Here is a 15,339-nt window from a genome sequence, read left to right on the forward strand (position 1 = left end):
CTTCTTCCATTTACATACATTGGGCATAATTTATAATGGTCAACTAATTTACCAGCACATCCTAAGGATGAGGAAGAAACTGGAGAAGCTGACAGAAATCCAGTGAGTATATGCATACACCAAACACCGAGCACTTGCAGTGGGATTGAAATTTAACCTCTAGTGAAGTGAGGCAGTGTGTCATTCAGTTTTTGAGGGAAGAATTCTAAATATCCCTTAAGCTTTTCCTTCTTAACCTTGCACTGAACATCCTAGCTCTAATTATAGACTCTCTTTCACTATATCTGCAGTTAACTTCTTTATGAAATGAAGAACTGAGGATGTTCAGTTGGTCAATAAAATTTGTCAGCACCATCACCTTGATAAATCTGTATTGCAATCCCATTAAGTTTAATCTATTATTCCTAGGTTGCAGTGTATGAACTGAACATCTCTTAAGCGGAAGGGAAAACACCATTAGTCTTTTAATTAGCTCATGGGCATTTTTGAATTTCTCTTCCTCCATATCATCTAAATATAAACAAGCTTATTTTTGCACAAAATATAACCTGGTTGATGCAGGTTCAGATATTAAGATTAGTGAGAGGTATTCCCTTCATATTTGGCTCTCAAGTCTTTCAGAGTAATGTTAGATTTTAAATTACTGTATAATAGTCACAAACTTAATGGAATACAGCTTATTCAGTCAGCACAATGGCTACTTAACTAACAGCAATGTGAGCAATCTATTTTAACATATTTATAATCCTGCTCCTAACTTGCAGTGGGGATATTTTTATTTTGAGCCATGCCTTTCCAACAACCCCCGACAAACTTGATTAACCCTAACCTAATCACAGGACAATTTACAATGACCAATTAACCTACCCAGTCCATCTTTGGACTGTGGGAGGAAACCAGAGGACCAGGAGAAGCCCCACAAATTGCACAGGGAGGCTATACAGAGACTCCTTACAGAAAAACACCGGAACACCACAAGCTGAAAAAGCATCACGTTAATCCCTGTGCTATTGTATTGTACCCAGTGAATTTTTGCATGACTCGAATTATATTAGAATAATTTGAGATTGAAGAAAACTAATACAGGACAATAGAGGCACGTATATTTTCTTGGATGTTATTAAGATTCCTCACAATTCTTGTGTGCTAAATTCATGACTGGAAGAGTTTTCAAAATAAAGGCAGGTTATGAAGAGAGAACTATCCCCAACGCTTACAAGGAAATTAATATAGGCTCTGGCTCATAGGAGAATTTAAGATTAGTAAACTCTTGGTCTGAGAGGGCTAACCAAATTCTGAAGACCATTCACCCTTCCCTCATGTGAACAGTTGCTAAAAACAAACAAAAAAAATGATAGAAACATAGAAAACAATACAGGCCCTTTGGTTCACAATGCTTTGCTGAACATGTATTAACTTTAGAAGTTACCTAGGATTGTCAATAGCCCTCTATTTTTCTAAGCTCAATGTGCCTATCCAGGAGCATCTTAAAAGACCCTATTGTATTTGCCTCTACCACTGTTGCAGGCAGCCCATTCCATGCACTCACCACTCTCTGCGTAAAAATCTTCCCCTTGACATCTCTTCTGCACCTACTTCCAAGTACCTAAAAACTGTGCCCTCTTGTGTTAGCCATTTAAGCTCCGGGAAAAGACTATCCACATGATCAATGCCTCTCATCATCTTATACACCTCTATCATCCTCCATCGCTCCAAGGAGAAAAAGACCAAGTTCACTCAACCTATTCTCGTAAGGCATGCTCCCCAATCCAGACAATATCCTTGTAAATCTCTTCTGTACCCTTTCTATAGATTCCACATCCTTCCTGTAGTGAGGTGACCAGAACTGAGCACAGTACTCCAAGTGGAGTGTGATCAGGGTTCTATACAGCTGTAACATTACCTCTTGGTTCTTGAACTCAATCCCACAGTTGATGAAGGCCAATGACCCGTATGCGTCCTTAACCACAGAGTCAATCTATGGACATGGACCCCAAGATCCCTCTGATCCTCCACACTGCTCAGTCTGCATTAATACTATATTTGACCTACCAAAATGAACCACCTCACACTTATCTGGGTTGAACTCCATCTGCCACTTCACAGCCCGGTTTTGCAACCTATTGATGTCTTCTTGTAACCTCTGACAGCCCTCCACACTATCCACAACACCCCCAACCTTTGTGTCATCAGCAAATTTACTGACCCATCCCTGCACTTCCTTATCCAGGTCACTTATAAAAATCACAAAGAGAAGGGGACCCAGAACAGATCCCTGAAGTACACGACTGGTCACTGACCTCCATGCAGAATACAACTACTCTTTGCCTTCTGTGGGCAAACCAATTCTGGATCCACAAAACAAGATCCTTCTGGGTCCCATGCCTCCTTACCTTCTCAATAAGCCTTGCATGTGGTACTTTATCCAATGCCTTGCTGAAACCCATATACACTACATCTACTGCTCTACCTTCATCAATGTGTTCAGTCACATCCTCAAAAAAATTCAATCAGACTCATAAGGCATGACTTGCCTTTGACAAAGCCATGCTGACTATTCCTAATCATGTTATGCCGCTCCAAATGTTCATAAATCCTGCCCCTCAGGATTTTCTCCATCAACTTACTAAACACTGAAGTAAGACTCACTGGTCTATAATTTCTTGGGCTATCTCTACTCCACACTTTGTTAATTGCAAGTACGGAGGAAGAACTACAAAACATAATTGATATAGTTGTTGAAGAAAGTGCAAAGATGGGCCTATCTATCAATTGCAAAAAGGCAGAATGTATGGTGATATCCAAAAAGAAGGAGAATCCTATCCGCGGGCTGAGAATAAACTGGAAAGACGTAAAACAAGTACAGTACAGAACTTTTGCTACTTAGGAAGCTGGGTGACATCAGATGGCAAGTGCGACACAGACATCAAAAGAAGAATGGGGATGCCAAAAGACACCTTTACAGAATGAAAAGTATACTGACCAATACTAAACTAGGCATGACAACCAGCCTCAGAGCACTGAAATGTTACTTTTATCCAGTTATGTTATATGGCTCAGAATGTTGGACAATATCTAGTAACATAAGGAAACGGACTGAAGCAGCAGAGATGTGGTTTTTGAGGAGGATGCAAAGAATATCATGGATGAAACGTACATCTAACCAGTATGTCATGAACAAACACAAAAAGAGAAATAATGTATGAGATCATGAAAAGGCAATGTAACTTCATTGGACATGTGATTAGGAAAGAGGAGTTAGAATACATGGTAATTATGGGAAAGATTGAAGGGAAGAAAGCTAGAGGAAGACAAAGACAAATGATGATGGAGACAGCAGCCAGAGAACTGGAAATTAATACCAATGAATTGATCCACTTGACCCGAAACAGGAGTGTGTGGGCCATGACAGTCTAAGCTCAAACTGGGCACGGCACCTGATGATGATGATCTCTCCTCCCCTTCTTGAGTAAGGGAACATCTGCAACCATCCAATCCTCTGGGACCTCTCCTGTCCTCATTGATGCTGCAAAGATCATTGCCAAAGGCTCAGCAATCACCTCCCTCAGTAGCCTGAGATATTACTCGTCCGGTCCCGGTGACTTATCCAACTTGATGCTTTCCAAAAGCACATTCTCTTAATGTCTAAATACTCAAGCTTTTCAGCCCGCATAAGTCATCCCTGCAATCGTCAAGATCCGTTTCCATAGTGAATACTGAAGCAAAGTATTCATTAAGTACCTCAGCTCTCTCCTCTGGTTCCATACACACTTTTCCACTGTCACACTTGATTGGTCCTATTCTCTCATGCCTTAACCTCTTGCTCTTCACATACTTGTAGAATGCCTTGGGGTTTCCCTTAATCCTGCTCACCAAGGCCTTCTCATGTCCCCTTCTGGCTCTCCTAATTTCATTCTTAAGCTCCTGCCTGCTAGCCTTATATTTTTCTAGATCTCTATCATTACCTAGTTCTTTGTACCTTTCATAAGTGTTTCTTTTCTTGACCAGATTTTCAACAGCCTTTGCACACCATGGTTCCTGTACCCTACCATTAGAGCACTACACAAATATCCCCGAACATTTGCCACATTTCTGCCGTACAGTTCCCTGAGAATATCCGTTCCCAATTTATGCTTGCAAGTTTCTGCCCGATAGCTTCATATTTCCCCTTACTCCAATTAAACGCTTTCCTAACTTGTCTGTTCCTGTCTCTCTCCAATGCTATGGTTGGTAAAGAAGATACAATTGTGATCACCATCTCTAAAATACTCTCCCACTGAGAGACCTGACACCTGACCAGGTTCACTTCCCAATACCAGATCAAGTACAGCCTTACTCTTGTAGGCTTATCAACATATTGTGTCAGGAAACCTTACTGATCACACCTAACAAACTCCATCCCATCTCCAGGGAGATGCCAATCAACATTGGGGAAATTAAAATCTCCCACCACGACAACCCTATTATTATTGCATCTTTCCAGAACCAGTCTTCCTATCTGCTCCTGTTACTATTGGGTGGTCTATTAAAAAAACCAGTGGAGTTATTGACCCCTTCCTGTACCTAACTTCCACCCACAGAGACTCAGTCAATCCCTCCAGGATTTCCTCCTTTTCTGCAGCCGTGACACTATCTCAGATTAGCAGTGCCACGCCCCACCTCTTTTGCCTCCCTTCCTGTCCCTTCTAAAACATCTAAAGCCTGGTACTCAAAGAAGCCATTCTTGCCCGAGCCATCCAATTCTCTGTAATGGCCACAATATCATAGCTCCAAGTACTGATCCATGCTCTAAGCTCATTGTCACGTGGTACAGGCAATATTCCCAAGATTACTACCTTCGAGGTCCTGCTTCTCAATTTCCTTCCTAACTCCCTGTAGTCTGTTTTCAGGACCACCTCCTTTTTCCTACCTTTGTCGTTGCTACCATTATGTACCTCTGGCTGTTCACCTTCCCACTTCAGGATATCATGGACACGATCAGAAACAGCCCGGAACCTGGGACTTGGGAGGCAAATTACCATCCGTGTTTCTTTCCTGCGTCCACAGAATTGCCTGACCGACTAACTATAGGGTAAGTCAGATGATACCTTGCTGCAGTTGTTAGAAAGAAACCAGGCCTGTGGGCATATGTTTTCAGCAGGGCCACATCAAACAGCACTCACTTTCCTTTACTAGCTGTCTTATTTGTTCCATCCAAAGGTTTACTTCACAGAGGAGCCAGCTATTCTTCCCTTTACCAACCTCTCCAATGAAGATATAGTCCTATTGGTTAGTGGAACTTAGAAGAGTGGGGTGGTTTACAGTTTAAAGCAGACAACAACATCCCTGATTTAGAATAGAAAGGAAGGAAACAAATATAAACCTTTTAGTTTGCTTTACAGCAGCATAAATACACACAAATTAATTTTAGATATTTATTAATTTCATTGAGCTTGTTTTAAAACAAATGTGAACTGTCAAATGCTCTACTGTTGACAACACTATCCACTTCAGTTGATCTGCATCTATGTTGGCCGTTCACGGGGTCTTGTGACAATGTTCCACCAGAGTGGAGGCAAGTCACCTTCTTTACGAGCCGGAGGCAGAAGCTCACTCTTGGGATTGTCAGCCACTTCATCTTGCAGCTGCTTTACCTGCAGTATGGAAGGAAATAAGGTGTTACACTTCACTTCAATCCCTCTGATATGCACTGAGAACTTCACAATTCCAACTGACACACCTATCTTTGCTCTCCACACAGAGTTCATGCATTATGTTTATGAATATCACTGGCAAGACATGCAACACAGTAATACAAAACAAGCCTTGGATAAAAACATATAGCTTGATCAATGTTTCAATAGGTAGAGGGAAGAAGCAGATATTCTCTCCCCCACCAACCAAATAACTCCACAATAAAGACATCGAAGGGAAGATAATTCCACTGCATCCAACAATCCTACAAGACATGCGTATACTAATGGATCACTCAGCAGTAAACGTGCCTCTGATCAAAGTAATAATATCAGTTGATAATTAGTATATATTATCCTCTATCCTCCATCCATTCTTCCTAACTATCCAATTCCATGTGGTCGATAGTTACTCAAACAATATACAGCCAAAAATGCTTTTTGTTACAAAGTGACATGCATTGCTTATATTATATTACAGAGAAGTCACTGTTCCAAAATATTTTCATACTTGTGAGATAACAAAAGACTTTCTATTTGAAGGTTATTTGATTTTGCTGTCCTAAGTGTTACTAATCTTACAACTAGATTTCCTAATCACTAGAAATTGTATTTAAATCTACCTTCTTTCTCCTGTTTCATTTCAGGTGCCTGTGTCAAACGAGCATATTTTATTCCAATAAAAACACTCACAAATTCAAGGATTTTTTCACAGTTGTTCCCTTTGTTACACAATTTACACAAAATACCTTTATTACACGAAAGTACATTTAGTGGGAGATACAGTAATCCCTCATTTTCTGAAAGTTCCTGTGGATGGTAAAAGAAATCAGGAGCAAATAACTCCTCCCAATAAGATGCAGAAAATCAACAGCAAACCATAAGGTGAAACCTCCAATTATCCAATCATCATTGCTGCCAGAAACCCGAAAAAAAAGCTTAAATTTTTCTTTCAGGTGGCTTATTTCAGAGGTTCCTTCCTATTCATCTAATGGAAACAATTACAAAATGTTAACGATGTTTCACAACTAAAAACAAAATCTCCAGATGTATCGGCATTGTACCGGATGACTGGAAAATTGCAAATGTTACCCCACTATTTAAGAAGGGTGGGAGGCAGTAGAAAGGAAACTATTGACTTGTTAGCCTGACATCAGTGGTTGGAAAATTGTTGGGATTGATCGTTAGGGACGAGATTATGGAGGCACACGAGATGAAAGGAAAATCCTGCCTGACTAACCTACTGCAATATTTTGAGAATATTACAAGCAGGGTAGACAAAGAAGATGCAGCAGGTATGATGCACTTGGATTTTCAGAAGGCCTTTGATAAGATGCCGCATATGAGGCTGCTTAGCAAGATAAGGGCCCGTAGAATTATAGGGAAGTTACTAGTAATAGTGGAGCACTGGCTGATCAGCAGAAAACAGAGAGTGGGAAGAAAGAGATCCTATTCTGACTGGCTGCTGGATACCAGTGGAGTTCCACAGGGGTCAGTGTTGGGACTGCTGCTTTTTAACATGTATGCCAATGATTTAGACTATGGGATTAATGGACCTGTGGATAAATTTGCTGATGATACAAAGATAAGTGGAGGAGTGGGTAGTGTTGAGGAAACAGGGAGCCTGCAGAGACTTAGATAGTTTAGGGGAATGGGCAAAGAAGTTGCAAATGAAATCAATGTTGGAAAGTTTATGGTCATGCACTTTGGTGGAAGAAATAAACAGACAGACTATTATTTAGATGGGGAGAGAATTCAAAATGCAGAGATGCAAAGGACTTGGGACTTGCTTTGTAGATCCAGATTGGTTTGCCCACAGAAGGCAAAAAGTGGTTGTAGACGGGTCATACATGGAGATCAGTGACCAGTGGTGTGTTTCAGGGATCTGTACTGGGACCCCCTCTCTTCGTCATTTTTATAAATGACCTGGATGAAAAGTGGAGGGATGGGTTAGTAAATTTGCTAATGACACAAAGGTTGGGGGTGTTGTGGATAGCGTGGAGGGCTGTCAGAGGTTATAGCAGGACATCGATAGGATGCAAAACTGGGCTGAGAAGTGGCAGACAGAGTTCAACCCAGATAAATGTGAGGTGGTTCATTTTGGTTGGTCAAATATGATGGCAGAATCATATTAATGGCAAGACTCTTGGCAGTGTGCAGAATCAGAGGGATCTTGGGGTCTGAGTCCATAGGGCACTCAAAGCTGCTGCGCAGGTTGAATCTGTGGTTAAGAAGGCAATCAGTGCATTGGCCTTCATCAACAGTGGGACTGAGTTTAAGAGCCAAGAGGTAATGTTACAGCTATACAGGACCCTGGTCAGACCCCACTTGGTGTACTGTGCTCAGTTCTGGTCACCTGACTCTATGAAAGATGAAGAAACTATAGAAAAGGGTGCAGAGGAGATTTACAAGGATGTTGCCTGGATTGGGGAGCATGCCTTATGAGAACAGGTTGAGTGAACTCGGCCTTTTCTCCTTGGAGCGGCGGGGGATGAAAGGTGACCTGATAGAGGTGTATAAGAGACATTGATCATATGGATAGTCAGAGGCTTTTTCCCAAGGCTGAAATGACTAACACGAGAGAGCATAGTTTTACAGTGCTTGTTAGTAGGTACAGAGGAGATGTCAGGGGTAAGTTTTTTTTTTAAAAATGCAGAGTGGTGAGTGCATGGAATGGGCTGCCAGTGACAGTGGTGGAAGTGGATACGATAGGGTCTTTTAAGAGACTCCTGGATAGGTACATGGAGCTTAGAAAAATAGAAGACTATGGGTAAGACTATTACCCTAGGTAATTTCTAAAGTAAGTACGTGTTCAGCACAGCATTGTGGGTCAAAGGCACTGTATTGTGCTATAGGTTTTCTATGTTTCTATACCCTAAAGGTTAACCTCCAGGTTGAGTCGGTGGTGAAGAAGGCAAATGCAATGTTGACATTCATTTCAAGAGGTATAGAATATAAGAGCAGGGTTGTGATGCTGAGGCTCTATATGGCACTCGTGAGATCACACTTAGGGTATTGTGTGCAGTTTTGGGCTCCTTGTTTTAGAAAGGATATACTGATATTGGAGAGGGTTCAGAGAAGATTCACGAGAATGATTCCAGGAATGAAAGGGTTACCGTATGAGGAACATCTGGCCAGGAATGAAAGGGTTACCATATGAGGAACGTCTGGCAGCTCTTGGGCTGTATTCCTTGGAGTTCAGGAGAATGAGGGGGGATCTCATAGACACATTCCAAATGTTAGAAGGCCTGAACAGCTTAGATATAGCAAAGTTATTTCCCATGGTAGGGGAGTCTGGCGCAAGAGGGCATGACTTCAGGATTGAATGAGGTCCACTTAGAACAGAGATGAGGAGAAATTATTTTAGTCAGAGGGTGGTAAATCTGTGGAATTTGTTGCCACAAGTGGCTGTGGAGGCCAAGTCACTGGGTGTATTTAAAGCAGAGATAGGTAGGTTCTCGATTAGCCAGGGCATCAGAGGGTATGGGGAGAAGGCAGGGGAGTGGGGATAACTGGAAGAATTAGATCAGCCTATGACTGAATGGCGGAGCAGACACGATGGACCAAATAGTCTACTCCTGCTCCTATACCTTATGGTCTAAAGTGTTTATCCTCTTCCCGCGCACCCCCCCAAAGAGCAAACAAAACTCTTGTTAATTGACATGAAGTAAAACTCCTTCAAAGATTCATTGAGTGACTGTGGAACTCTGTATTTGGGACAAAGATCAGCCAAGCAGCTTACAAGATACAAATTTTAGATGGAGAGGCAGACAGAGTTTTATGAAAAATTAGATCAGCATCAATGTTCCCTCTAATTTGTAATGTCCAGTGTAAGCAAAAATTTGGGCTGTGCAATTTTGTGCCCAGTGACAACAATTTGCACACTTAATTTTATACAAAGTCAAGTTTCCAATCATCACTCCACTTCTTCCCACTTGCAAATTCTCCAGCAACTTTTGCATCATGACAATACACACAAGTAACACTAGCTTCTATTTTGTACATAAATATTTCTTGTAGCTGCACGTTCCTGACCTCATGAGCTTTTGGTGTAGCAGCTTCTACTGTTTAATTAAGCCATTCCACTTTAAACGAAGTCGCAGTTCTTTCGTGCTTCATACTCTTTGTTTCTTTGTATTCGACATAGTGACTCAATAATTTCTTCAATAAAAACAATATAAATAAGCCAGTTCGAAAATCTGGAGACAAATCATCACCGTTTGCATCAGAAACCGGAAAAGGAAATGTGATTGTGTATAACCGTGAAATAAACTTAACATGCCAATGAGGTAGAGGGTGACAACCTTTGATGTACAGTTTAAATTCCTTTGTGCACATTCGCACACCTTGGAGGGAACTTCAAGATGGAAAGTGTGCTAACTGGCTGCATTACTGCCTGGTATGGGAACACCAAAGCTTTTGAGCAGAAAATCCTACAAAAGGTAGGGGATTTGACCCAGTATAATCTTCCCAGCCACTGAGCACATCTAAATGAAATGTTGCCATAGAAAATCCATCATCAGAGATCCTCAGCACCCAGTCAATGCCCTCTTCTCACTGCTGCCATCAGGTAGAAGGTACAGGAGCCTCAGGACTTGCACCACCAGGTTCAAGAACAGTTACTACCCCTCAACCATCAGGCTCTTGAACAAATGGGATAACAAAACTCATTTAAGAACTCTTTTATTTTGTTATTTATTGTTATTTATTATCTGCATTTACAGTTTGTTTTGTTTACAGTTTCTTATGTTTACAGTTTTCAGATCCTGTTTAGTTACCGTTCTATAGTTTTGCCAGGTATGCCCACAGGAAAAGAGCCTCAGGGTTATATGTGACATGTATGTACCTGATTAGCATTATCTGCTCAATGATCAGTGTGAATAAAACCTACAATTTGTATTGATCCAAAAAGGAGTCACCTCACCACTCTAAATCAAGGATAATCAAAGCACATCTTTCCCTTTCAGTCACTGAAATTCTATAAATTTGCTATAATGCCCACTGAATGCAACAGTTATGTACCAAGTACACATTAGTGTTTTTTTAAGAGCTGGTGATAGGACATTCAAATAAATTACTTGGAGAACAAATTAGAATCAGGTAACCAATATTTCATGGTGTCAGTACAGGAACTTGACATTCAAAAGGGAACTGAATACAGCGGATTCCAGTTAACTAGAACACATCAGAATCAGTACATTTTGGCCCAATTAAGTGGCTGCCCCAGTTAGCCGAAGTTTCATGGAAATAGTGAAAAAGACAACTAAAATATAAAACAAATTAGAACACTACCAATACACTGTGGTAAAACTAATTAGTTCCTAATAGTTATCAGAGGAATTCATCCAGTGTATGCTGCCGTTTTCTTTTCATTGACTGTAAATCAAGAAAATCAACGCAGACACCCAATGCAGATGATGGACTGCCTTCATACAAAGCTTATGACAATTGCATCCTCCAAATCTTCATTTTCGTTATAACATTCAAGATAACTTGAAGGAATGAAATTGTTAATTTGCTTTATTTGCTTTCCTTAATTTGCCTGCATATCTGTTCTTCAATGTCCTAGTGGTGACTCAGGGGACTGTAGTACAATTCCATCAGAGTGACTGCACCCTTCCTATTTTTGACTTCTACTCATATAGACTCAGTGGATAAACCTCCATCATATCCCTCAGAGTGCAGCTGAAATATTGTTCCTAAATAGCAGTCTAACTCTCCTCCACCTTTTAACCTCTCCATCTTTTCTGAAACACTGAAACCCTGGGACATTAAGCACCCATTCCTGTCCCTCTCTCAACCATGTCTCTGTATTCACAACAATATAATTTTTTGATGTACTGATGCATGCTCTAAGTTCATTCCCTTTACCCATAATACTCCCAGCATTAAACTTATCTGCCCTATCATATCTACTACTTTGCTCCTGCCTACTTTTCTGGTCCTGTGTTGGAGTAAGTGTCTTAACCTACCTGCTTATCGAATGCCTCTCCACGGTGGAAGGCGGGATTGGCCCATGTAAGGAGCATTGCAGCCCCTCCCACTGGCTTTCATTTAGCTGATGATGTCACGGCACCAGTGGGGTTTAAATCTAACATATGGTAACCATCTCTTGTCGGGTCACCATGGACCAAGTCAACAAGGGTGCCGTGAAAATGGCAAACAGTGTAGTGCAGAAAGCCTGTGCACACACTCTACTTCTGTACGTTTTGTGTACTCTGTCCTGCCACGTCGGCCGCTTGGTTTAGATAAGAATCTGTAACTGAGTTTAGCTTGAAGGGTCACTGAGTGTTTAGTGTTGTGGTCTTGTAACTTAGGGGGCTTAAATAAGTACTTGTTTGTCTTAGATGTTTGTTTGAGCGTTTCACTGTCTGTCTTGTAAATAAATAGAGAGCATCCTTACTTGCAGTTAGTGTCTTTTGTTACACTTACCAAATCAGCGAACCCCTTAACAACCTGACATTTACTTTCTCTCCATCCCTTCACTTTCTGACCTGGTTCTCATCCCTCTGCCAAACTAGGTTAAACCCTAGTATGGTAAGCTTAACTAGTCTTACATACAGTGCAGACTTGATGGGCTGAATGAGTTTCTTCTCATGCCGTAACCTCTGTGATAAATGCAACATATCGAACATTACACCCACCTCTTTATCCCAACTCATGAGACGCAGCTGCTTCCATTGTTCTCGTTTGGCAAAGTAATCCGGGTATATAGCCTTCTCAGATGGATGCCAATAATCTAGATAGAATTCCGGTGTCTATCAAAAAATAGAAAATGTTAAATAAACTCAAATCAATACAGAATTATGATGTTACCCGTAAAATGGATGAGCAAGTAATTGAAACAGGACTCTGGCCTACATGATATCCAGTTGATGGCCTCGAGGCAGAAACAGGAATTAAAGTAGCTACATGCTCTCATACTTGTTGGAATTCTTTGAAGAAATAATAAGCAGGATAGGCAATGAATCAGTTAATGATGTGTATTTGGATTTTCAGAAGGCCTTTAACAAGGCTGCTTTACAAGCTATGAGCCCATGGTATTAGAAAAGATATTAGCATAAGTAAAGCAGTGGCTGAGTGGCAGGAGGCAAAGAGTGCGAATAAACTGAGACTTTTTTAACTGACTGCTGGTGACTAGGTGTTCCACAGGGGTCTGTGTTGTGACCGATTGTTTTTAGTCATAGTCATACTTTATTGACCCCGGGGGAAATTGGTTTTTTATTGGTTTTTGGTTTCTATGAATTTCATAAAAAATTGGTTTTTATGTTATATGTTAATAATTTGGATGATGGAATTGATGGCTTCTTCCAAAATTTGCAGGCAATAAAAAGACAAGTGGATGGGCAGGTAGTTTTGAGGAAGTAGAGAGGCTACAGAAGGACTTAGATTAGGTGAGTGGGCAAATGGAATACAGTGTCAGGAAGTGTACGGTCATGTACTTTGGTAGAAGCAATGAATGGGATAACTTTTCTAAATGGAGAGAAAATACAAAAAACTGAGGCACAAAGGGATTTGGGAGTGCGTGGGCAGGACTCCCCAAGGGTTAATTTGCAGGTTGAGTCTGTGGTGAGGAAAGCAAATGCAATGCTAGTATTCATTCAAGAGGATGCAAGAATGTAATGTTGAAACTTTATGAAGCACTGGTGATGCCTCATTTAGAGTATTGTGAACAGTTTTGGGCCCTTCATCTTAGAAAACGTGCTGAAACTGTAGCGGTTTCAAAGGAGGTTCACGAAAATTATTCCAAGTTTGAATGGCTTGTCATATGAAGAGCATTTAATGGTTATGGGCCTGTATTCACTAAAATCCAGAAGAATGAGGGGTGACCTCAATGAAACCTATCAAATGCTGAAAGGCCTTGATAGAGTGGATGTAGAGCGGATGTTCCTACAGTGGGAGAGTCCAAGACCAGAGGACAGTTTCAGAATTGCGCATAGTGTCAACAAAGCTTTACCAAGTGGGATTTCTCGCAGACCAGCGGCAGTTATTTAAAAAGAGAGCTTTGAGAGTGTTTGTCCATTGTACGTGGCCTATCAGCGGCTAGAACCAGAGCACCAATTGTGAGTTAGATAGCAGGGAAGATTCAGACATAAGGGGGAGCCACTGCCTAGCGAAGCGGACATCAAAGTAGTGGTCATCAACGCAGTGATCTGAGGCAGAGTGGTAAGGCTTTGGTGATAACAGGTCGAGGCGAGGTAAGTTACCTGTGAGGACTAGAAACAGGAAGTTTGTCTGAGATGCCGGTGTTCTGTACTGGGTGTCAGAGGTGGGAAGTCCGCAAGACTTCCAGCCTCCCGGATGACCATATCTGCGCCAGGTGCATCGAGCTGTAGCTCCTTAGGGACTGGGTTAGGGAACTGGAGATGCAGCTTGAAGACCTTCATCTGATCAGGGAAAGAGAGGAGTTATAGGCAAGTAGTCATACCAGGGACTTGGGAGACAGGTAAGTGGGTAACAGTCAAGAGAGGGATGAGCAAGAGTCAGATACTATAGAGTACCCCTGTGGCTGTCACCCTTAACAATAAGTACTGCTGTTTGAGTAGTGTTTTGGGGGCGTGGGGGTGGACAGCCTACCTGGGGGAAGCAACTCTGGCACAGAGTCTGGTCCTGTGGCTCAGAAGGGTAGAGAAAGGAAGAAGGCAGCAGTGATAGGGGACTCCATAGTTAGGAAGTCCGACAGGCAATTCTGTGGACACAGGAAAGAAACACAGACGGTAGTTTGCCTCCCAGGTGCCAGGGTCCAGGATATTTCTGATCACGTCCACGATATCCTGAAGTGGGAAGGTGCACAGCCAGAAGTCATGGAAGTATTGGAACCAACGACATAGGCAGGAAAAGGGAGGAGGTCCTGAAAGTAGACTACAAGGAGTTAGGAAGGAAGTTGAGAAGCAGGACCACAAAGGTAATCACCTCGGGATTACTGCCTATGCTATATGACAGTGAGTATAGGAATAGAGTAAGGTGGAAGATATATGTGTGGCTGAGGGATTGGAGCAGGGGGCAGTGATTCAGATTTCTAGATCATTGGGACGTCTTTTGGGGCAGGAGTGACCTGTACAAAAAGGACAGGTTACACTTGAATCCGAGGGGGACCAATATCCTGGCAGGGAGGTTTGCTAAGGCTATTGGGGAGAGTTTAAACTAGAAACGCTGAGGGGAGGGGGGGGAACCGAACTGAAGAGACGGAGGAAGTAGCGGTTGGCTCACAAATAGAGAAAGCTTACAGACAGTGCAAGAGGGAGGATAGGCAGATGATAGAGAAGGGACGAACTCAGACCAATGGTTTGAAATGTGTCTATTTTTATGCAAGAAGCATCAAGTCAGTTAAGTCTCCGGGACCGGATGAGATGTACCCCAGGCTACTGTGGGAGGCGAGGGAGGAGATTGCTGAGGCTCTGGCAATGATCTTTGCATCATCAATGGGGACGGGAGAGGTTCCAGAGGATTGGAGGGTTGCAGATGTTGTTTTCTTATTCAAGAAAGGAAGTAGAAATAGCTAGCAAATTATAGACCAATGAGTCTTACTTCAGTGGTTGGTAAATTGATGGAGAAGATCCTGAGAAGCAGGATTTATGAACATTTGGAGAAGCATAATATGATTAGGAATAGTCAGTATGGCTTTGTCAAAGGCAGGTCGTGGCTTACGAGCTTGATTGAATTTTCT

The 15,339-nt window shown here is 41.8% G+C and overlaps 1 protein-coding gene across 1 annotated transcript in view; it reads right to left on the minus strand.

The window, feature by feature from the left end:
• Nucleotides 1-5,400: 5,400 nt before the first annotated feature.
• ndufb9 (NADH:ubiquinone oxidoreductase subunit B9) overlaps nt 5,401-15,339 on the minus strand; it is a 66,540-nt gene continuing 56,601 nt past the window's right edge. The window contains exons 3-4 of the mRNA XM_072268317.1: nt 12,317-12,430; nt 5,401-5,633 (exon numbers count right to left, since the gene is read on the minus strand). Of these exons, the coding sequence (XP_072124418.1) occupies nt 5,505-5,633; nt 12,317-12,430 (243 nt within the window). The 3' untranslated portion in view covers nt 5,401-5,504. The remainder of the gene's footprint in view (nt 5,634-12,316; nt 12,431-15,339) is intronic.

This window comes from Mobula birostris, chromosome 9 (genome assembly GCF_030028105.1).
Source record: "Mobula birostris isolate sMobBir1 chromosome 9, sMobBir1.hap1, whole genome shotgun sequence".
Taxonomy (NCBI): domain Eukaryota; kingdom Metazoa; phylum Chordata; class Chondrichthyes; order Myliobatiformes; family Myliobatidae; genus Mobula; species Mobula birostris.